Raw genomic sequence first — 26,654 nt, forward strand, 5'->3', positions numbered from 1 at the left:
ATGATTATAGTTGTATTATTTGATCAGCTTGTTCCTGTCGTTGTATGAGAGACCTGATGAGATATGATTGAAATCAATAATTTTTTTTTGTCATTATCAAATTGTTTCAGTTATTATTTCAGTTGATGTAGTAAAGGTATTTGCAGCAGCAGCTTTATCAACCAGAGCACTAAATTTAGTTTTAACAGGATCAGCAAGACAATCTGTACTAATTTTATACTACGGATGATCATATACTTCAGATGAGATATCATTATTTATGCTATCTGTTAAAACTTTACAAACTGAGGATGAAAATGAAGGATCATAATTTGTTATTATTTCAGCAATATCATTGACTCTATCACGAAACATAGCGCCTGTTTCATCGACGTAACTAACAAAATAACATAATTGTCCCAGTTAGAAAGATTTTAAGCATTAGATATTGCCTGAGAATTGGATATGCTGTTGAAAACCTCTAAATGCTTCGTCTATAATTATGTCAATGACGGGTAGGTTTAGATATTTAGCAATCTTTGATAATTTTGTATTTTGGATCTGTCCGTAAGTTGCCAGCTTCTTTTTTTAAATAGTTTTTCAACGCAATTGTTGTTAGAACTATTATATATTTCTTTCTATTCATCAATACTATGTTTTACAGTTGTAATATCATCAAGCTACTGATATGTCTCGTTCAACATCATCACATAACTCAATCTAATGCTCAGTATCTGATACTGCATTTAGTGCAGCATTAATGTGATAATCATTATACCTTTTTATCACCGTTGAGAGAGTCTATTAGAACTAGATATACAGGTGTCAGCAGGTTAACATCAACACGATTATATACCATTTCCAACAACTTCTTTTTATCATAATATTCCACGCCGAGTGCGTGAAATACTCGACGTTTAGCAAATATGTCTTTCTCCTGACGATTGTTTAAAAACTTGTGTTCCCTTGTTTCAGCAAACTTATCAAGCTCATCATGCATTATGTTAGTCGCTCTTGGTCTGGCTTTTTACCACCATGATCTTACATTGTTATAAGGTTAGATTTGTCGATCTCAAAAGATTTTCTTTATTTAGCTCAAGCAATGTATTTGACAGCAACTTTTCAAATTGTAACTCACAGGACAGTATTCGCTAATTATATCAAAGTCTCTGACTGCGTGTTTCAGTTTAGGGCCTCTCATTTCTGCAACTCGAAAAATATTGTCACCGTTCTCATTTTAACCTGGTGAATTTAAAGTTAATTGTTTCGTAATTTTTTCATTCGAGCAATTATATTTATCGCTATTGTCTCCTCAACACTTTCTGGGTCTAATTGATCAATTTCAGCTATTTCGATCTCCGTTTTCGTGTTTAGTATAAAATTATAAAACTTTTGTGCAACGTTGATCAGACATTATATATTACAATCACATGAAATCGTCAAATGTATATATCTGAAACATCTTCAAACCTGGTTAAGGACCTTCAGCTCCTAAATCATAAATCCAGACATATGAGTACCTGTTTGTGGTTACTGCAGGATCGAGTGTAAATTGACGAGAAACAGTAATATAAACAACCAATGCCATACACAGCGTAGTACATGTTATATTATCATTTGATCGTTCTAATCTCCAGGCAAACATGGATCCGACATAAACATATAGTAGACCTCGTAGTGGAAATTTCCATATTGCTATGGCCGCTGGACACTATACTTATATCCAAATGTCACTTATTTCTCCGTTCGTTGTCCACTTTGAATAGCCTGATATTAGACTGTTAAACCCAAACGCATAATTTGAATGATTTCCCAGATAAAAACTTGACTCACTTGCAACAAAGCCCTAGCGATTGTTAACAGCATCAGCGAGATGAGGAATAATGCCGAAACCATTTTAGTTCGTTTTGTACTAGCACCAATCGCAAGATTTCGGGCAATACAATCTAGTACTGCTTTGTCATAAGATCGGATTAAGCAGCAAGTACATACGTAGAAGTTATCTTGTTATCAATTACACCTGTGATTGTTCCTCCTGGTTTTTGTTTAAGATAAGCGGCATCTGCAGCAGTAATTGTACTTGCTGATGCTCCACTTATTTTAGCGTCCACGTACACCTCATTTGTAAGATCTGATGCGGCCATCGCGTTATATGACGATGTAATTTTATTAGCGCTCATATCTAACGTGACAGCCATCGTATGACCGGATTTTGTTACAAAATTACCTTTGACAAACTTTACAGTTGTTACAAAATCGTTCAACGTTGTATTATCTAGCTGAGTATTCAATATTAATTTTCCGTCCATATATATATATATATATATATATATATATATATATATATATATATATATATATATATATATAGCCAGCCATTGTCCCACCAGTTAGTGTCAACTTGCTATTAGCGACCGCGCTGACCTGTGAATAACTTACTACTTGTATGTTATCTACGTTACGGTTTCCAGGCGAATTATTTTTTTCCCACTGATATTGACATTTCCAGTTATTTTTCCACCTCTCGGCGATTACTTGTTTTCATTGATCTTCTTAAGTTGAGCAAAAGTTACAGCTTGTGTGTTATCTACGTTGATAGCTGGATATGTTTTTTAAAGATCTAGCACTCGCTGACCTGACATACTTTAATTACCTGTCATTGTATCTCCAAATTGTTTCAGATAATTTGTTAAGTCTGCGCCAGCCGCGGTGTTTGTTGCTGTTGAATTTTAAGTTGAGCTTCCAATGAAGGAAACACATTTTGTGTAATAGCTCATTTTATTTTCACTGCGCAATAACATTTAACTTTGACCGCCTGATAAAATTTAGTTTTATAAATGCAGTTTAAAATAACATGAGTATGAATGACGTTGACACAAAACGATGAACAAAACCACGACCTACCAGATTGCGATTGTCTGATAGTGAGACAAACTGGATCGGGCAAAAGTAACCTGCTGTTGAATCTGTTACTTAACGACATCTTTAACTACACGATCAATCCACAGCAGGACAAAGACAAACTGCTTAGTGAGGATAACGAAAAACTAAAAAAAAAAAATGAACTTGGCGCTAGTGATGATATTTTATCATAAAACAACTTGAAGATCCAAATACAGTTGCCGAGCTAGATTCTGACGAGCATAACATAATCGTGTTTGATGACATCCTGCTCAGCAACTGTGAAATGGATAAGATACAATTTTATTTTTCACTGTCGCCATTAGAAATATAATGTACTTTATATAGCACAGGGTTTGTAAAACGTCAATTGATGTATTAGGAGAAATGCAGGTTGTTTCGTATTATTCGCTGGGCTCAACAACATTGACGTACAAAATATAGTACGAGATCAGTGCAGAAGTTTTATAAAATATAAATTTGCAGAACTTTATCATAACTCCACTGGCCAGGGAAAGCACAATTTCTTTTTCTTCGATAAAACAGCACGAGATCGTAATAGCATATCCAGATGGTGGATTAGATAAGTTTTTGGACTGTGAAAATTAATCTAACAAATACTTATAAAAATGGATTCAAAACGAATATAGGTTCTAAAAAACTGGTTGCAAACAGCTGCATGAAAAAGTATGTGCTAGAAAGCAATCAGGTGTCGATAAAATATCCCCGGAGGATATTGAAAAGTTAAAAGAGAAAAGTTTAAAAGGCTTCTTCGAAGAGGGATAAAAAAATTGCCGAAGATATCATTGTGAACGCTTTCTCTGATATTAAAGTTATAAAGAAAACAGTAAACAAAAAACTTGGCGAAAAATTGATAAAGTTACAGGAGGTAGTATCTAAAGACCCTGACAGGTTTATTTTCCGAGTCAGACATATGAAACAATTCATCAAAACGTATGAATATATATATATATATATATATATATATATATATATATATATATATATATATATATATATATATATATATATATATATATATATCAGATATATAACAAAACCTTTCTGGAAAGTAGTAATATAGAAAACAATTTGTCAAAAGCATGAGAGTGGAGTAATAATGAGTACGATGATGTTAGATCAAATTGATGCTCACATCGGTGAATAACAAAAATATGATGACTTTATTAATGATATAATAAAACTTGTCGAGTTTACTGATGATGAGAATTTTAACAAAAATGCAACTCTTCTTGGGATCATCTATAGAAATGGTTTTCTAGCCAGTGATATCTTAGAAACAATAAACAGGTACGGACACACTAAAGATAGACCATTAAATAAATCTTGTTCTTGCAGTGTTCTGATTGAGACCAGAGAAAGAAGTTTAGAAAAAGAATAACAAACGTTCTAGATGAGTCTGATGATAATCTTAGAATGATCTACCTCGAGGTTAAGTAACAAGATGAATCATCTGATTCAGATGAGTCACTAAGACGTTCGCAGTTTGTTGGTCATGGAATCAAAATCTGTAGCTTTCAAGCTATATAGTTGATTGAATACTACTTCTTTATCATCAAAAGAAGTTGCAAATGTACGCACATAAATCGACAACAAAATTGTTGAATATTTAGATAATCATATGAAACGGTTATCTAACATCTGACGAATATTATATTTTACACAGTGATTTGATTTGCTAACCGCAAAGCACTCCAAGCTTTAAGAATGGTATCAACTACATTACTACTTGATTCACCTCATACTATAGAGGACAGTGAAAACATCCCTGTTAGTTATAATCCACCAATCGAACTTAAGAGCGATAATCAATACGAAATAGGACTAGTATCAGCTACTGTCTGGCACTCAATGACAAATGTTGAAGCTAGCATCAATGATGATTTTACATTCCGAGTAAGATCAGCAGGTGTTATCGCATGGAATACCACAATGCGCTTAAAACTTTACAGATCTAAACAAAACAATAAAATATTTTATAACCTCTGGCAGCAGCGATATCTCATTAGATAATTTTGAACTCATTCCAAACTATAACACATTACGATCAAGAATAACATTAAAAACAACGTGTTAATAGATTTCATTACACTAGATACGAGCGGATCATTACTTGAATTCAATAAACAAATTGCCCGTACAAGGAACATTATAAATAGCTGCGGCGTCAGGTTCAGTATCCGGAACAACAACAAAAGCTTTGTCTTGCTATGTAATCAATGGCGATGGAATCAACCACTTAGTAATCTAGTGATTTTTTCTAACGATTATAACAAAAATGCTTGGGAAAACGTACAACAACAACGAAACGTAAAAGATAAAACAAGAGAACCGCGCCGGTAAAACAGGGTTGATTCATAGTGCCATTGCTAGCCTGAATAGGAGGAAGTTTTCTTCCTAATCTGCTGGGGATAAGACGTGTGACTTATTACCTGGAGATCAAGGAATGCAAAGAATTTCTAATGCTATTTTAGTCGATGATTATATTATAATAAAAAATGCAAAGCGTTTCATGCAAATGTAAAGCTGACTACGATCTCTGTATAGGGGACGATAAAATAGTAACTTACTGTCAGTGTTGTAATCAGCAATATGTAATCGGATCCGGCTTAGACATTCACAAGTTAATTGGCAAATGACCGAAACACCCAAGGGTGGATAGACATTGTCTCGTCGTAAGTATACTTATCCTTGGATCCTGCTCGATACAAATCTTGATGAAAATGACAACCCAATTCCAGGCCAAGAATCGTTTAATCAGGTAGATTCAATTGCAATGCTTCATGACATATATTACCGTGACAACGAAAACGATAAACCTGGCTGTGATCGTGTTATGCTTGGCGAGCTAAAACACACGAAACCGAACGGAATACGAGAATCGATTTATCGTAAGTTAGTACAAGGTATTTACTGGGCCAAAATAAAAACTTCGACTAGGTAAAGCGCATACGTCTCAGCCCCCGCTCAGAGACGGCAGAGTGCAGAGCACTCTCGCACATCAACTTCACAAACCAAAAAGACGTTTTCTCGTTGAAAGGTCGTCGCAAATGCAGATAACATTTGGGCGATATGTCAAACAGTGCACAAGTACAACGACAACAAAATGAATCTGATGAACGTAGATGATATTTTTTAAAAAGTAAATACGTCTTTAGTACACCTGTTGCAGATAAAGCAGGAAAAACTATTACTAACGGGTTAAATGATATTATTATCAACATGCAAAGAAAATCAAATAAAATTTGGACTGATCACAGATCAGAGTATTTTTAACAAGCAATTCGAGTAATTTCTAGATCAAAATAACATGATAAAGTACGTCACTAGAAATAAAGGAAATAGTGTCATTGTCGAAAGATTTAATCACACGTTAAAAAAAGGATCTATAAGCAACTCATGGCTAAAAATACTGACAGATATGTTGATGATCTTCCAAAAATTCCATCGGATTACAATAACACTTAAACGTAAAACACTTAGAATTTCGCCCAACGAAGCCTTAAAATTCCAGTGCTGGTGATTGAGAATATGTACCGAAGACACAAGTTTAAGGTCAGTGATCGTGTTAGAAGTTTGTTAGCATTAGAAAAAGGATTCACTCCAAATTGGTCATATGAAGTATTTGTTGTGGATACAATTTTGAAAGATATAGCAGGAGAACAAATTACTGGAAGTTTCTCTGAACAGTAGCTGCAACGGAGAGAGCAGGATATATTCGTCATAGAGCGAGTGATAGCAATGAAAGGTAAACGAAGTTTGGTGAAATGGAGACGTTATAATGATAGTTTTAATAGTTGGCTACAAACTAGTGAACTCAAATATCTTTGATTAGGTCGCTAGCGATCAGATCGCAGGATGGGGAATACCCCAACGATCAATTCACTATAAATCTTTTCGTATTTCAAAAGGACAGACTTACATTTCACTGGTCTGCATAATGAAATCAAATATTGTTTTCTCCTGGTGTGCAAAGCGCTCTGCATCAGGTTAAAAATCTTAACAAACAGAAAAACAAATTTAATATTTTTTGACGATCATAAACTTCTAGCTGTCAAAGAGTCATGAACGGCTTTAACATCTACCGGAATATCTGATGCTCAGAGATAGTAAAATTAAACTTTCAAATCTCTTTAGCAAGGCGATATGTTACATTGTGCCGAGAATTTTGCTGTGACATAAACGTTTTCATCTTGAGATACTATACCTGGTTCAGCAACAAATGTATCCTCGACGATAGAAAATAAATACTTTAGCGGCGACAACAACTTTATAGCAGTATGAGAAATTGTTTTTTTTTTATATCTTGCTCAGCAATGTTGAGGTCCATACGGCAAGATCCTAGTCGAAAACGATAAGAAAACTTTAAACAGAAATATTAATTTCCGTCTGACAAATCACGGCGTCGCACAGATATTAAGCAGCAGGTGATTCGTAACCAAATATGATTCTGACATTAAATCGTTTTGATAATGCTGGTTTTGTCTTACAATCAGCAACATCTTTGATTGATTGTAAATGAACACTAAAATACTTTGAAGCTACTGATATAGAAGGAAATGAAATTTCCTCTCCAGTTTGAATATTAATTGAAATAACAGGTCTTCTAGGTTGTTTCAGATTAAACTTTCCTTTTCCTCGTCTAATATGTTCTTCTTGTGTAACAAGGTCCATGTTCTCCAGATGGTTATCAGTTTTAATATTATTAAGATGATCAACAACTAAGATACGTGAAATAATGCAATGAAATACTTCAAACACGAACCTATGGCAATAATATTTAAATTGGTCAGTATTACTTATTTAATCACCTACATTCAAATAGCTATTAATTTTGATATAACCAGCAACATGTTTTGTCTTATTATTTCTGATAATTCCTCTCTCGTTGACCTGGAAAGATCATAAACATAATGTGACTGAAACTCGCCCTGCAATGACAAATTTGTCACACTACCATTCACACGATAAAATCGCTTCCCCGTTTGAATATGATCACATAACAACGTATAAATAAATTCGTGTAAAAATATATCGGTGCACTCGGTACAATCAACATCGTTCAGTTTTATTTTATAACCCGTTGGAGTTCTAAACCCAAACGAAGCTTTAGTTTTAAGATTAATCACCACTCCTAGCATATTCCCAGCATAGCAGTTGTACTTCTGGTGAATGTAAATTATCTCCTGCTCACCAACCGTTGGCTTAAGTCCACTAAGCATAATTCTGCTCATCTTGAAATAATAACAATATTGTTTCTTTAATTGACATTTTCGTGTCGTACTTTAGTTAAATGTAAAACTATAAATATACCAATGTTGAAATTGGGTGATATCGCAACGAGAAGTTTATTTCCGACAGAAAGCTATCAGTCTAAAACAAATTGTAACTGCATTTTCTGGGTTCGATAATAGCTGGAGATTTGATAATAAACTTGTTCTAACAAATTTCTCTGCCACAAACCTATATGATCTGCTACTGACAACAATTTAGTCCAAGCTTGCCACGCCTAACGGTCTGAAAATAATAGTGCTATTTCATATTAAGTTTCCTAAGCTAAATGTCTATTCGGGATTCAAGAATCTCAACAACAACAACGCGAGGAATTTTCTGATCCTAATATCACATCAAAATATCGTCGAAATTTAACTGGGGCAGATTTGATGGCGTTGTGATATGAAATATTTCAGGAAATGTGGAAACAATCGACGAGTATACAGCATCAGGATCAAGTTGGAGATTTGATAATATGACATGAATATTATTTCACACTATGAAATATTCTCCAATGCGAGGTCGCTCATATGTCGAGCTGCCAACTATAATAAAAAAATCGAAATGTTGTGTAAATATCAAGAACAGCGATAACAGCTTTTCCTGTAGGCTGCATTATCGGTGTTATTTCCAACACGAGATCATCCTTATCGAGTATCGAATTATGTTAGTCCTATTAACTTCTACACTTTAGCAGGATTTAACTTCTTGTTGTTGAGAATCAAATTCCAAAATTTGAAAAACAAAACAATCTCTTGTTAACAGGAGGCATTAACGTGTTTGGTGACGATGATTATTCACAAACGATATATCCCAGATACATCAGGTATCGATCATCACAAACAACAACAAAAAATTTGTTTTAAAAAAAATCATTACTCGTGGATAGAAAACATGAACGGGCTAGTTGGAGGTTAGTACAACAAGCATAAAGAATGAAATATTTCGTGGTCAGATGCTTGCACGGCTGTAAGTCTCAGCAAGTACTTGATCGACATCTTGATTATTGCTCTGACGTACAGCGGATATCAATGCCTGACAAATATTAAAAGATATTACAACTGACAAACTACAGACACACGATGAAGATGTCTTTTGTTATTTACGCAGATTTTGAGTATATTTTACTTCCATTGCTACGAGCAGAAAATAACCCTGATAAACCTTCGACAGGACAAATTCAAGAACGTATTTCTTGTGGAATAGCGTATAAAGTTGCATGTGCTGTTGATAAAAGTTTATTATTATCAATAAAAATTGATCGTGGAGCGGATCCAGCTGTTTGACTTCTGAGAAATATTATCAGCAAGATCACTGTCATTTTGATGCTAATTGTTAAGAAAAAAAAACGACGAAGCCGCTGACAATAAAACAAGAAGTCGATTTTGTTGCAGCACAAATATGTCATATTTGCGAGCGGGTCTTCATCAAGATCGAGTAAAAGATTATTTGTCACATTAGTGGAAAGTATTGCGGTCCAGAACATGGTACATGTAATTTACAATATACCACACCAGATTTCGTTCTTGTTGTCTTTCACAATTTCAGAGGAATGATTCTCATATTATAGTCGAAGCGCTGAAAATTAACAACAAATAAAATGTATTCCTAATAACACTGAAATATCCGTGACACTAGGTAATATAAGACCTATTGATAGCTTGCATGTTATGTGAGCATCGTTAGATAAGCGGTAAGATTCATAATTTGATTTGGCATTTCGGTGACAAATCAAGATTGTCAAGAAGAAAAGGAACCTTTCCTTTTGAGTATATTGATGATTGAAGCAGAGTTAATAAAACAAGTTTCCCTGACAAAGATATGTTTTAGTCTCAGTTCAATCTTGCAAGTGTTAGTGATGATGATTATGAATATGCTACATATATATGAGACTCGTTCGCCTACAAAAACGTCGGTGATTATCATGACTTGTATTTGATCACAGATGTGCTGTTGCTGGCAGATACATTTGAAAATTTCAGGGAAGTCTGCACTGTTAACTACTTGCATGACCCAGCTTGGTAGTATTCTGCACCGGGACTAAGCTGGAATGTATTACTGAAACACAGCTAAATAAAATTGGAGTTTTTAACAGACCCAGATATGTTCTGTTTCATCGAACATGGAATCAGAGGCGGAATAAGTGTCATAAAAATATGCAAAAGCTGATGATAAATGTTTACACGACAATGATAATACAGCGCCATCAAGTTTTATAATCCATCTCGATGCCAACATTCAGTACGGCTATGCGATGTCCGCGTCGATGCCTTATGGTGGTTTCAAGTGGATCAGTAAAACCCCCAGTTTTTTAAATAACGAAACTGATTAAATCATCATAGTGCAATGCGAGCAACCGGACATAAGCTATATTATTGAAGTTGATTTTGATTATCCTGTTGAGCATAATGATCATCCATTTTGTCCAATTTTTACAGTTTATTATCTGATGAGCAGAGAAATTATTCGCAATGTAAATATGTTGCAAACAACTCTGTTTTTTGAAACCTAGTTACCAATCTGCTTGACTAGTGGAAATACGTTTTACACTATAAAAATCTGAAACCGGCACTAGATCATGAGTTAGTGTTAAGTAAAGTTCATTGTGTGCTACAATTTAATCAATTACGTTGGATGAAAGATTTTCGTTAATAATCGATTGTTAATAATAACCGAAGAACAGTTGCAAGAACGGAATTTGAGAAAAACTTTCCAACTAATGAACATCAGCGTCGTTGGTAAGTCTACGGAAAATATTAGAAAGCGAGTCAATACTGAGATTGTGAATAATGTGGAACATCGTTATAAACTTATTGCATCTGATGATTTTGTTAGCATGTAAATATTTGATGAAAATCTAGTAGCCGTTAATAAAAGAAAGACAAACTTGAAGTTTAACAAGCCAATTTATGCCGGTACGGAAGTGCTTGAGATATCAAAGAATTATAGGTTACTGCATTTGTATTGGAAAATATGAACGAGTTTTTCGAATGGAAATACTGCACGACCTTGGGAGTGCAATATATCCATCCGACAAAACGAGTTCATATTTTCCTATACATATGCAGTAACCCTTTTATTATATGCTCATTTTCTAATTCTATTAAAGGCTTAATCATGTAAACAAAAATACACTACACGAAACAAAATAACTGGATGTATGCCGTATTCCAAACTAAATACACAAGCGCAGAAAAAAATTATCGCTTACTGCATTTGTATGGAAAAATATAAACGAGTTTTTTGGATGGAATACTGTACGAGCTTGGGTGTGCAGTATATCTTTCCGACAAAACGAGTTCATATTTTCCCATACAAATTCAGTAACGTTTTTATTATATGCTCATTTTGTTTATTCTACCTAAGGCTTAATTATATACAAAATACACTACAAGAAACAACGTAAATGAATGTATGCCGTATTCCTAACTAAATATACAAGCGCATATTTATTATTACACAACAACTTTCTTACTGCACACATAACTCCGCCCAGATAAATTTTAACTTAGTCGCGCGCTAGACATAACTTTAGAAAGAAAAAGGCGTATCTAGGTAAAATTTAAATTTGGAGTCATATTGTGAATGAATGTGCATTGCAGCAACTTTTCCATTTGATCTGGAATGAATAGATTTTGGTATTTTTTTCGATTCTAGGAAATTTTGAGATTATGGACTGGATTTGTATGTGACAATTCCACATGGAATACATGGGATTGAAGAAGCTAAGGATCAGCATGTTGACATCTGCAAATGTATTTCTGTTTCTGTCATTGAATGTTTCAAATGATAATGTGGAAAAAATATTAAGTCTTTCAATTGCAATTATCAAAAAGACACTATGGAATAAATTGCTCATTTCATTTTGAGTGCAGTAAGGAGGATAAAATTGCACTTACCATCGAACTTACAGTACAATGTCGAAATGTGTTATCCAGATTGAGAACCTATGACATGGCTCATGTAATCCGGATTTGCAGAACTAAGAAAGTACATTTTGAGGAAATTCAGGATGCAAAACTGTAAGTCTATTTTTTGGCCATTCTTATCACCAGCTAAAGAAGACAGCATATGACTTGTCACTTGTATGCTATTTGTAAGGACCTTATCTTGCATCTGTTATATAATGTAGCTAGCCTAAATCCGAAACATTGGATCAACGCGGAATGTGCCAAAGCAGCTGGTATGTGGCAGTCCACGAAACGTCTGTTTGAGTTCATTCAGAAACAAATTTAAACAACTACAACGTAAAGCACCTCTATGCGAGTGTACATGATTTGTTAATAAATCAAAAGTGCTAGCGTCTGCGTCCATTGTTTGTTTACAGTAGAAAGTAGTTCGTGTATGCACGTGAATGCTATATGTGTATTGGCGCGTAGGTTCAGTATCGGTTAATACTGCACGATTCTGACAATGTAAAGTTAACCGGGAAAAAATGATCATATATTAATCATCATTACACAACAACAACATTATTAATGCGCATTTAACTCAGCCCAGATAAATCTGAACTTAGTCGCGCGCTAGACATACCTTTCGAAAGAAATTGGCGTTTTAGTCTACTTAAAATTTAAATTTGGAGTCATATTGTGAATGAATGTGAAAAGCAACAACTTTTCCATTTGATCTGGAATGAATAGATTTTGGTGTTATTCTCGTTTATACGACATTTTCTGATTATGGACTAGATTTATGTGCAAATTATACATGAAGTACATTGGATGTCAGCGGCGACGGAGCAGCGTGTTGACATCTGCAAGTATGTTTTTGTTCTGTCATTGAATGTTTGAAATTATAATGTGGGAAAAATATGAAGTCTTTCAATTTTAATTATCAAAAAGATGCTATGGAATATAATATTTATTTCATTTTCAGTGCAGTAAGGAGGATGTAATTGCACTTGGATTATAGTCGAAATTACAGTAAATTTCGAAATGCGTATTCATGTTTGAGAACCCATGACATGGCTCATGTAATTCGGATTTTCAGAACTAAGAAAGTACATTCTGAGGAAAATCAGGATGTAAAACTGCAATTATGTTGTTGGACATTCTTAGTACAAGCTAAAAGAGACAGTTTATGCCTTGTAACCTGCATGTTATTTGTAGCTACCCAATAATTTTATGAAATCTTATGAACTATGGCGAGTATAGCCAACATCCGAAGCATTGTATCAAAACGTTAACGTGGAATGTAGCAAAGCAGCTGGTATGTGGCAGTCCATCTGCCTTAGTTCGTTCAGAAATAAATTTAATCAACCAAAACGTAAAGCGTCTGCAACACGAGTGTACATGATTTATTGGGCACACGTGTCCTGCACGTGAGTGCAATATGAAGGTGTGCAATATCGTAAAATGTTGCACGATTCTGACAATGTAGCGTTAACGGAGAAAATTATGAGCATATAATAAGTTAAGGTAAAGTGGCCTGATTCAGAGTTGTTATTCACAAACACTGATTCGCTAATGTACAAAGTGGACTCTGATGATAGTTATCAAGAGCTTTACAGTAGCCGAGAATTATTAGCTTTTTACGATTATTCGCAAATAGCGGATTTCATTGTGAAAATACGAAAAAGTAATAGAAAAGTTTAAGGATGAAAGTTGTTCGGATTAAGGAGTAAAATGTACTGTTTAAAACAAGCTGATAATAAAGTTAAAAACGAGCAAAAGGCATCAAAAGAAATGTAGTTGGAAAGGTGATAGAATTCAATAATTATAAGGTTGTTAGACCAGGAGTTGGCAAACTACGGCCAGCGGGCTGCATGCGGCCCGCCAAGGGTTTTCATGCGGCCTAGGAACAAGTCATCATTCGCACTGACTCTGTGTATGTTACCATGTTTGTCAAATAAATGTGCTTCTTTTGAAGTTAAAGTTTAAGTTTTCAAATATAAACAACATATTAACAACTGAAAATTAATTAGATGTTATTTAGAAAAACCTTTTGTTTTTGCTATTTCAAATATTAATTACTTTACTTAATGAAAAATGCGGCCCGCGACAAGTTGTAAATTTGTGTGTGCGGCACTTGCACTGGAACGTTTGCCCACCTCTGCGTTAGACGGATTTTCCGCTTTTGTTTAGATGATGTTGACTTTAGCAAGGCGGATTTTTTAGATTGGTTATTACAGTAAATTTAGTGTGAATGTCAAAAACAGGAATAGTAAAATTTTGTGTGAAATATAAATTAAAAACCGCAGTAGATTAGAAAATGGGTACTGTTTCTGAGCCAACCCTATTTTGTTTGAAGTCTTTATTGATTTCCTTGATAGGTCCTTGAGCTAGGTAATCGACAGTGAAATCGACGCTGTTGCTTTAACAAAGTCCTTTTTGTCTTTGTTTTGCTAGCTCGAGGTCTATGGGTAATATTGTCTGGTCGTCCGAGTACAAAATAGGGGTTAAACCCCTTTAATAAGACTACTATTTGCAAATGTGACACGTCTTCTGACTGGTTAAACATTAACATTTCTTGAAGTGATATCTTAGAATATATCAAGAGACCCGTGATCGGACTTTTAAAATTTGTTTTGAGTTTTATTACAAACTATACAGTAAATCACGTTTACATCCAAAGCCATAATAATTCCTTCGCTGGAACAAGAATAGACAAATGAAATATTTTAAAATGCAAGTTTACATTTAGGTGCAGGTGAACATTTACAGACGGACAGAGATAATAAACTTCATTAAAATATTTCTTTCCTAAATGGTCATAAGCTGGACAAACACAAACAAAATGGAATTCATCTTCTGCGAAACAAACATTATTTAACTGGTATAATTCATAGTACCTCTTATTTCTCTCGGTTCTACTATGCTACATGTCTCTATTTTTGGCATGTGCGTTGAGCCCCTAAATTTTGAGAGTAACGTCCTAAACAAAAATATAATAATCCGCATGATAGGTATTTTTCCTGTCCTAAGTTTTTTTTTTAAAGCATGTTATAATGCACATTTATGTGAATTATTAAATACAAGGAATTCGCAAGTAAAGTAACAAACAGGAAAATATGTAAGCCATGAGTTTGTTGATTAAGCACGCTTATTATTAACATATCTTTCGCACCAAAATCCCCCTCCCCTCAAACCAACAAATAAAACAAACTGAAATCACAACTCTAATCGAGGTTTACGCTGGAGTCAAACTCTTTGCCTGGCTTATTTAAAACGTCTTCTGGAAATCAGTCTATAACGCTCAATGGGTCAGAATACCAGACCAACTTGAACAGAGTATATTTTTCTCAATGAAAACAAACAGCCATGTTCTTCATTGTTGCTATAATTGAAACCTCGGTTGTAGTTCCAAGGCTTAGTTTTGGCATTTTGTTATTCGGGAGTTGTGATTCGCCATCCTGTATGTGCTAGGAATACATGAACAGCAAGTACGTCTCAACCAAGATAACGCATAAACAAACTTCCCCCTCTAAGATTAAGTTTTTACATTTTTTTAAAAAGTTATTGTTGGTAGGTTTCAGTTAAAAATATAACCAAAGTAACCATCTCAATAGGGAATTGTGGGTATTTAGAAACGTCGCTTGAAAGCGAAGCTGAAACTCATACTGCCAGATAATTGTAGCAAAAAACGCGGGATGTGAATACTCGTCAATTTCGTTGTGATTGCTGAATATTTTGTGCATAGTCCAAATCAGCCTTGGTGGCAATAACAACAAAAATGCTTTGAAATCGGTTATGCTATATATAATGTGGTGTATATTTTTTGGTTCTTTATTAATAAATGCATTGAATCCATATCAACATAGTGACACAATCAACGGAGACAAATATAATCGGAAGTTAATGTTTGGATGAGAATCGAAACCTTCAGTATTTGTAATGACGTTTGAGATATACTACTTCCGAATTTACCTCTGGAAATTAGAAAAGTTACTTTTTTTTAAAAAAAAAAAAATCATGTCATCAATTCCAAGTGTACATATGCAATATTTTCACATACATTGAAACATTAAATTTGATTGCAGAGGTATATGCACACCAGTCCAACGGACTCACATTGGACGATTTTTGTTTTACAAAGGACACACACACACATACAGACACACACACAAATAAATGCACGCAAACACACACACACACACACACACACACATATAGTGTACAATATTTCATGTTAAATGCATGTATAGGTCATATAATTTTATTTTTACAATAGCTTGTTGTCACGTAAGCGGTCTTGATATTGTTTTTACATAAGGATCGTCAGTTGAGATGTATAATTTAATGTCTCACGTACACACACACACACACACACACACACACACACACACACGAATAAGCCGTTACATGTCCCGATTGTGTAAGTTAGTTGCATAAGTATCTGCTGAGTGAAATCTCTTGGCTGAAATGCACGTAGGTCCCGAATATGCTTGGCCTTTGTAAAGCAGACTGTATTTACTTCAGTTATCACCAGCCTTTTGTCATCTGTTGGCAAAATTCTGGAGAAGAAAATACAAAAACAAAAAGAAATAATATGATAAAATCGATAATAATGACCTCATGTATCACGGAATTACAGAATTATGTTTAATCGCGTTTATTATCATGAAATGAATGCATGCGTTGTCCTTCAATGGACGTGTGTGTGTGTGTGTGTGTGTGTGTGTGTGTGTGTGTGTGTTATTAGGATTTTTAACGTAGCTTTAACGATGTGTTTCAGTCATGTCGCTACGATGTCCGCAGTGTTGCAGTTATAGTGATGTCTAGCACTTGGGCATCATGCTGCAGACATGTAGAATGATGTCCAACCTAGTCACATTATCCTGACACCAAGCCGTCCAGTCCTAACACTAGCATTTTAATGCTGAGCGCCAAGCGAGGCAGCTGTTAGCACCATTTTTCTAAGTCTTTGTTATGACTCGGTCAGGGTTTGAATCCGCCACCTCCCACATGTACGTGAGCGCATTTTGCGTTAAGTCATGGTTTAGTTTGGCATTTTAAGGCACAGAAACGCAAGTAGTTTATTTAGTTTTGAGGCAATCGGAGTAAAACAAGGACACAGTGCTGTATCAAACACAGGCTGTTTTTGATGGTAGGGTTCGATCCCGCACCCTTTTAGTCGCTAGAGTAGCACGTTATCCACAAAGCCACCGTCACTCATGTCTCAGTTTGTCTCTTTTAAAACGTTACGAAATCGTTTGTTTTTAAAGATTTACGACAGAACTATTGAAAAAAATTGAAAGATTAGGTACGCTTTTATTTTCATTAAATATAAGCTTTATTATCAGGCATTATACAAATGATATGACGTTAAACATGGCGCATCAACGATCCTGGGTAATCATTGAACATTATAAATTTAAGAACAAAGGCTTACTCCCAAAAATGTATTTCCCATTTCTGTTAGTCTGAATTGCAGAGCAGATTAAGTATCATGTCTTCTCCAATGTAACAGCGACATAAAGGTGCATATTATGTACTTTTCACATGAATGTAAGTCGTACTGTGTTTTGGTTAAAACGATAAATTAACTGTTTCTATATATACACTCCTGCTAAAGTTTTAACTTTAAGTACGTCTTTTTTGAATTTCTCAAAATACAGAAAATAAATGAGGACATTTATTTCGTCTTCTTTTATAACGCATAATTGCCTTCTGAGACAAAACTGCGTATACCTAACTCAAAATTTAACTAAGAATATATACTGGGATAAAAACTGAGTTTTTCGTCTTTATCACTTCAATATGGACAGAACTTTTCTTGGGTTTCGTTTGCCCTCCATTTCAGTTTAATGTGACAACATGTGCCAGTTTTCAGTTTTCAGAAAAAGGTGATGTCACTCGCACAAAAGTTTCAATTTATTTCTTTATTTACTTATTTATTTATTTATTTATTGATTTATTGAAGTAGTTAAGTACATATTTAGTAGCGGTTTTCATAACTGATTACAGATTAATGTTCATTGTTTTGCCACACATGAGTTGCTTATTGTTTGTCAGTCCAATCTAAACACACGGAGAATGTAGCACATACGCATAAACATTCTACCTAGTGTGATTGTAATTACTATCTTCCATCTTTGATTTTGTTTGTTCTTTTAAACTTATGATTGATGACGTGTCCTATAATTCGGATATGAACGGCATTTTATGCAAGATGATGTATGTCTTTCCAAAATAATTCATGCATTCTATATAGCAGGTTTTAAATAACTGACGACATTTCAAATAAACTACTTGAGTCTCATATACTTATCTCCGATGTACAAACAACGGGTAATGATCAGCTAATAGTGCAGATGACGTAATTATAAAATTGGATGACGTAATTATGAAATTGGATGACGTAATTATAAAATTGGATGACGTAATTATGAAATCACTGATACCTGGGTAGTCTATTCTTCCATCGCCATTTGTGTCGGCTTCATGTAGCACTTTATCAACCTCCTCCTCTGTCATCTTGTCGCCTAAAGATAGAAGAAAATGGCGACGCTTTTTAAAACAAAATTATTTGCAAAATAATTTATTATTCTCGATGCAAAATATAAGGGAACCAGGAAATTTCCTGTAACGTGAATCGTGTTCAAATTGAAATAATAAGGCTTTGTATTTACTGGTTCTGCAGCGTTAGTTCAGGGTACCAATACACACACACACACACACACACACACACACACATATATATATATATATATATATATATATATATATATATATATATATATATATATATATACACACACACACACACGTACATACATGCTCGTTTGTATATGTATGTGTTTGGGTGTGTCACTTGGTAGAATATGGAAGGTAAATACCTTAACTGAGAAATAATTGAATGAATAAGTTACAAAGAAATGTACATTTAAAACATGATTCATATGTATGCATTACATTTGTAAAAATATAGTTTCATTACAGGCGTTTGAGTTCTCAATAAATATTTCCTATGAATACAAGAAAAGGAAGAGGTCTGATTTCTGTAATGTTAAATTCCAGTTTTCGGCATATATTTTGTGCATAACACGAAATACATTGTTTAATTTTATACATGTTTTAAAGAGTTTAACTATATTACAATTTATTAGATAATAACACACATATAGCCATTACACACACACACACACACACACACACACACACACACACACACAACAACAACAACAACCAATAGCAAAACCACTCGACGTTTGTCGATATTCGGATGCTGGGATCTCACTAAGAGGCTCGGGTATTCTTATTTCGCTTGCAATCAGTAAGTAAAATACGTGTTCCATGTGCTTCAGAAAAGTTGTGTTGCAAGTCATTATAATTATCTCTGCTTACTTACTTCGATGTAGAAATTGAACTTCTGTTGAAATGAACAGTGAACAGAATTATCATTATATTTCTTAATGCCACATGATTCATTTTCCTAAATTACCTGACGTTATGACATTGTTCCGTTCGCAAATCCGGCTCAGTCTCACTGTTTCGGAGTTAACAATTTCCGTGAAAGTATGTCGTGGATGAAATTTACTTTCTGTAACAATTTATGCCTGTCAACTACTTGTAGCATATGCTAGCATCGAGATTATCTCGCCATTTAAAGTTATTTCCCCTGTTTACTGTACGAAGTCTATACATTCTTTACTAATTTTACTTTTAATTTTAATTGATAATGATGGTTATTCATAAAGGTTATTTAACTCTTTTAGTCCCTCATCTGAATGTGTCGAAATGAGGGAAATATCATCCTAAAAACCTAACACTGAAATATGGTGGGGCATTAGCAAATATTTCTTTCTCCGATTCAGCTAAATGCTACGCTTTTTTAAAGATGAATTCTTTCAACAAAAATAAAATATTTCTTTTAAAGACCATTTTTGGTAATTTTAAAATGACTACATCCGGTCGATTTGGATCAGGGTCACCTTTTAACAAGTAGCCAGCCATGATAACAAGTTGTTTGTTCCTGTAACAATAGTTACAGCTTTGGAGAAGTATAAGTGTACTAAATTTTCAAAGAAAATATTTTTTTTTTTTTTTTTTTTTTTTTTTTTTTTATTTATCCTTTCACATATGAAAACTGTTTCTGAGCCAAATGTTTAAATAAAATTATATTAATTCGGCAATACGCACAGTCTCAGTTGAACTATTTAAAACAATGTGTCTAAATAGTGAAATTTCCTTTGATATTTAGACCAGTCTTTACCAGATTTTAAATTTAATGGAACAAGATAAAAACAATATTATGGTCTTGCCGTACTCAAAATACAGTAGTCCCATTCTATTTTGTCCAAATATCAACTAAGTTCGCGTCTGACTTCAATGTGTGTGATCAATTTGGATTTTTAACGTAGCTTTAACAATTTTTCAGTCATATCGCTACGATGTATGCAGTGTGGCAGTTTATTGTGATGTCTAGCACTGGGGCATCATGCCGCAGACATGTAGCATGATGTCCCACCCAGCCACGTTATCCTGACACCAGGCTAACCAGTCCTAACACTACCCTCTTAATGCTGAACGGCAAGCGAGGTAGCTGTTAGTACCATTTTTGTAAGTCTTTGGTATGACTCGGCCGAGTATCGAACCAACGACCTTCCGCATCCGAGGCGGACGTTCTAACCACTAGGCCATCGGATCGGTCTGACTTCAATGCTTTATCATGATAATAAATTAGTTTTGAAAAGGGCTGATATTATTTAAAATTGTTTAATTGTCGTCTGCTTTATGTATATTCTGATCTGGTTCCTTTTGTTTCTAATGCCAGAAATACAATTATGTACATTGACTGGTACATAAGTAGGCGGTCATCTTGATTTATTTTTAAATTTAGATTCATGAGAATTCTTATTCCTTATTTTAGTTCCCAAATAGGTTATTTAACTAATTATTAAGTTTGTTGTTTACTTTCAAACGGTTTTCAAAATCTTATATGTCCTTACACAAAGTATCTTCTTTTTCTTCTTCCAGTGTCGGTATAAAATTAGGACCTCTTGCAGGTTTGCCATACTCCGTGGAAGTCAGAACATGACATTTGGAAAGGTTTACGTAGCTGTCGTTAGAAGAGGTTGGGGAAAATACATTAGTTAGGAGGACTGGTGAGGGAGAGGTGTAACTAGATTTATTACTGAAGATCCGGGTCCGGATTGCACATTTATATTTTTTGAAAAATTGCACCAGAGCTGAATGTTTAGAGCCGCAGTATTGTTCGTCTAGTATATGCGATCAGACCATGTGTTGAATCGACTAGTGTAGGGATAAAAGTTGTGATAATTGATGGATTTCGAAGTACTAGATATCGATGCTGTAAGTGACAGCACGTTTGGGCAAGTAACGAAGACAGATTGCACAGCTTTCGGAGACGAGATCGTTCTACATGTCCGTCCGGCGAATTGCTATAAAACGATTTTTTAGCAACAGGCTGTGATATAGAAAATGCCGGGGTTTCATTAGAAGAAATCGTTGAACGCAGATTAACAGTGTGATTATAGAGATAGGGGTGTGGCTAGTGTATTTGTTTAAATCTATTTGTCTTGTAGGCCATTTGAGGAGGTGAAAATGTCCAGGACGTAGGTCTTTGAAGAGATAGAGAGTCTTTGTTAACAATGCACTTCGCTTACAAAAATGTATTTGCCGAATGTGTTTCTACTGTTTTCCAGATCACCGAACGCTTCTGGCACTCCATAACCTAAGACTGATCTAGTTATACTAATTTCAGCCAAAGTCTCAAAGATCAAAATTTTGTAGTGCTTCCTCGTACATTTTGAACCACGTTCGACCAAAGGTTTGCTACTATTCTCATTTCTGAAAGTATGGAGGCATTGTGCTTACAGGGTCCAATGGCATCATGGAAGTGACGATCCTTGTCTGTCACTTTTGTCGACATTCTGTTCTCAAAGATTCTAAAATGGTGGATGGACTGAATGAGAGCTACGAAAGCCCAGAACATGGTGGCATAGAGAATGTCAGTTGCAAAAATTCTAAATTCAGCTTACACTTTCGAAGGTCAAAAACTGAGTAAAACACTATGATAAGGCCAACAATAAACAATTTGTAAGTCACTGAGTAAATAACATTGAATAGTGGCGCTCAATCTAGTTTTGCACTGTATGGTGCTTCATCATCATTAATTCTACTCAGTCTGATAGATGGACAGAGAGAAAAAAAGACACACACACACACACACACATATATATATATATATATATATATATATATATATATATATATATATATATATATATATATATATATATATTGGAAAGGACAAATAATACATATATAGGTAGAGGGATACATATATATGCAGGGGTAGATCGATAGTTTGATTGACATAAAGAAGGATGGATAAATAGATCCTTCTTACCAAACATGGTGAGAACAGCCTTCAGTTCCTCCTTTTCAATGTAACCATTCCCATTCTTATCGAAGTACTTAAAGGCATCAAGCAACTCATAGTCAATTTCATCGGGAAATTTTTTCAAGAGTCCATTAGCTATTGCGTACGCTTCGAATTCCTTATATTCAACAAATCCGTTACCTGAAACAAAGGCAACTTCTGTAATTTAAGCATCGTCTTTTTCTACTCTAGAGCAGAAATTATAATTATTGATTTGTTAATGTTATGGGGTTATATTTCTTTTTCAATTTGATAAAATGAGTCGATGGCATAACGGTACGACTTTTACAAACAAGAACGTCTAATGTTTAAAATAAATGACAGTCAAAAAGTATAGAAATTAGAATGTACAGAATAAAACTCATTCGTATGAAGGCGATACTAAAGCTGTCGCTCCAATTTTATTAAGCAATTAAAAGAGTTACAATGGGGCAAATAATAGCACGAGAATAAAGTCTTTATGACGAAACACCGTCGTTCCAGATTAGCTGACAACTACGAGCCCGCGGACACCCATCAATCTTCACATTTAAAAAAGTTCAAAAACTGAGATTTTTAAAACATATTCTGTGCCAAGGTCAAGCTACAGATTAATTCTGAGTTGATGGGGAAGTTTCCAAACTAACCGATATGAAAAACATGTCATTGTTGTGCGATTGACGTTATCGACTAGATAGTAGGAAAACGGCCAACGATACTGGTTTGCCTACTTAGGCTTGTACCGATCAACCGTTTTAGACAGAAATAATAATAACGGAGTGTTTACGCATGCTCTTTTTGAAACTAATAATTTATTTTCATGCTCATTTAATTGATAGATTTAATGTCATCTGTTTACGATCTTTTTTTTTGGGTGACTTTCCATTTCAGTTCTATATAAGGGTATAGGTTATCAAGCCGTGGGTCGGGGCCCACTTGTTGGTGCGGGATTGTTGCACGTGATAGTTTAGCCAGATATATAATACCTTGAAGTGCGCCGCGGGTATACAGTTTTGAAAACCATTGCGCTGGAGTAAAGCGGCATGAACATGAAAAATGACATCACTCTAATGGATAAAAGTGACCCGAATAATAATCACATTTTCCTGACACCAGGCTGACCAATCCTCACAGTAAACTATTACTGATAAGCGCCAAGCGAGGCAGCTGCAAGTATCATTTGTATTAGTCTTTGGAATGATTCTGCCGGGGTTCGAACTTGCGACCTGCCGCATCCGAGACGGACGATCTAACTACTTAGTCCACCAACAGAACAATACATGCAAGTTTTGAATAGAGACCGTTCATTTGATTTACTAGGAATTTTCAATACTTAGAGTTTTATCATATTCTTACAAAATACGTATTTCAATAATATGAGTAGTAACATATTATCACAACGTGTTTCAATACTGTGCATATTACCATAGTATTACAATATAAGTATTTCAATACTGTGCATATTACCATAGTATTACAATATAAGTGTTTCAATACTGTGCATATTACCATAGTATTACAATATAAGTGTTTCAATATTGTGCATATTACCATAGTATTACAATATAAGTGTTTCAATACTGTGCATATTACCATAGTATTACAATATAAGTGTTTCAATACTGTGCATATTACCATAGTATTACAATATAAGTATTTCAATACTGTGCGTATTACCATAGTATTACAATATAAGTATTTCAATACTGTGAGTATTACCATAGTATTACAATATAAGTATTTCAATACTGTGCATATTACCATAGTATTACAATATAAGTATTTCAATACTGTGCATATTACCATAGTATTACAATATAAGTGTTTCAATACTGTGCATATTACCATAGTATTACAATATAAGTGTTTCAATACTGTGCATATTACCATAGTATTACAATATAAGTGTTTCAATATTGTGCATATTACCATAGTAGTACAATATAAGTGTTTCAATACTGTGCATATTACCATAGTATTACAATATAAGTGTTTCAATACTGTGCATATTACCATAGTATTACAATATAAGTATTTCAATACTGTGCATATTACCATAGTATTACAATATAAGTATTTCAATACTGTGCGTATTACCATAGTATTACAATATAAGTATTTCAATACTGTGCATATTACCATAGTATTACAATATAAGTATTTCAATACTGTGCATATTACCATAGTATTACAATATAAGTATTTCAATACTGTGAGTATTACCATAGTATTACAATATAAGTATTTCAATACTGTGCATATTGCCATAGTATTACAATATAAGTATTTCAATATTGTGAGTAGAATCACATTAGTACAATACGTATTAAAAACAGTCGTGTATCTCTTAACAAACCGAGATGTCACTCGTACTTATATTGTGATCAGATTAATGCAATGACCAGTCGTGTATCTCTTAACAAACCGAGATGTCACTCGTACTTATATTGTGATCAGATTAATGCAATGACCAGTCGTGTATCTCTTAACAAACCGAGATGTCACTCGTACTTATATTGTGATCAGATTAATGCAATGACCAGTCGTGTATCTCTTAACAAACCGAGATGTCACTCGTACTTATATTATGATCAGATTAATACAATGACCAGTCGTGCGTCTTATTTTACAGAAACCAGCAACAAACGCAATTTCCTTGAAATGGGTTTGTTCTGTTGAGGGTCAAAACTAGATAAATTCAAGGATAAAAAAATTCAGAATATTTAAAATAAGAGAGACTTTTACAGATCCCTAACGTAGAGCACTTCGAATAATCAAGCATTAACAGACATGTTTAAAAACAAATTGAGCAAATGTTCAATCAGAAGATTGTAAGATTAACAAGTTATGAACTTTGAGGAGATGGGTTTTTCTATCTAATCTCGATATAAACAGGCCATGTTTGTATTATAACGAAGTACAGTTCTGTTATTATAAGCAGGATTTTGATTTGCTCATCACTTCCCGTATCTTTGCACATTTTACTAGGAAGTATTTAAGTACTGTACCACGCAGAATTGCTCACAGATACGCAAGGGTTAACTGACAAACAACATTATTAATTGCAAGTGCTACGCACATCTTTGAATGGCATATCTTCATTACAAATGTATGTTTTGCTTTCAAAGATGTAAAAACAAGAATGTTCTCATTAAATAATGATGTATTCAATGCAGTCAAAGGGTTAAGGAATGTAAAAGAAATAAGGTGATGCAATATTTTACATCACCATCTACGTCATCATGTCAATAGTCTGATACGACATCAATGTTGGATGGATTATGACGTCATAACAAATGCTACAATTGACGTTACAAAAAATAAAATAACGAAATGGAAACAATCATAAATTTCAGCAGCTTCGTTCTCATTCATTGAGCCTCTTGAAACATCGTGCTAAATATGAACTTTCTTTCAATGAAAACAGAGTTCAAGGTGAATTGAGGGACTGACGGAAAGGTTCAAGGACACACAGATGAACAAATATGACTAATCTAAATATATCCGAAAAGTGCGGATTTAGAGATTAAAAGGTATGGACCTACCATTGGTATCCATTTCGTGTATCATAGTATCAAGATCCTTCTCAGAGCACAGAAGTCCTAGCAGGCGAATTACAGATCTCAGCTCTCCATGGGACACTTTACCATCTTTATCCATGTCCAAAATATCAAAGGCACCCTTAATGTCTGCAAATAATAATAAATTTGATAATAATAATAATAATAATAACAATAATAATAATAATAATATTACTGATTGCAATAATAATAATAAGTAACAATCATCATCATCATCATCATCGTCGTCGTCGCCGTAATGTAAATAATCAAAGTCACAATCGTTGTCGTCGTTGTCATCATCACTATCACCACACCACCAATACAGACGCCAATTTCTATTCAAAGTTCATTACAATGATATTGCATTATTTAAACGTGTTGATAAGTACCATCGTGCACATTTTATCAACAAGACCCTTGTCAGTTCAATTTATTATTATTTTTATTCAAAACGCTAGCTGATAAGACTTATCTGAAGCACCCTTGTATCAGTCTTCCAGTTTAAATGTAACACGTTGGGATAAATATAAATAACATAGTAGATGATTTTGCGTAAGTGCTCATGTTTCTCAAATTAGTCGAACACTTTCT

General features: G+C 34.2%; 1 protein-coding gene across 5 annotated transcripts in view; it reads right to left on the reverse strand.

Annotated features, from left to right (window-relative positions):
• Positions 1-14,830: 14,830 nt before the first annotated feature.
• LOC149784185 (uncharacterized) overlaps positions 14,831-26,654 on the reverse strand; it is a 36,521-nt gene continuing 24,697 nt past the window's right edge. For all 5 annotated transcript variants that reach the window (XM_089932258.1, XM_089932259.1, XM_089932261.1 and 2 more), the window contains exons 3-6: positions 26,046-26,189; positions 22,489-22,662; positions 18,518-18,598; positions 14,831-16,627 (exon numbers count right to left, since the gene is read on the reverse strand). In XM_089932258.1, the coding sequence (XP_089788384.1) occupies positions 16,596-16,627; positions 18,518-18,598; positions 22,489-22,662; positions 26,046-26,189 (431 nt within the window). In that variant the 3' untranslated portion in view covers positions 14,831-16,595. The remainder of the gene's footprint in view (positions 16,628-18,517; positions 18,599-22,488; positions 22,663-26,045; positions 26,190-26,654) is intronic.

The sequence above is a fragment of the Sinohyriopsis cumingii genome, chromosome 14 (genome assembly GCF_028554795.1).
Source record: "Sinohyriopsis cumingii isolate HCF-2022 chromosome 14, ASM2855479v2, whole genome shotgun sequence".
Classification (NCBI taxonomy): domain Eukaryota; kingdom Metazoa; phylum Mollusca; class Bivalvia; order Unionida; family Unionidae; genus Sinohyriopsis; species Sinohyriopsis cumingii.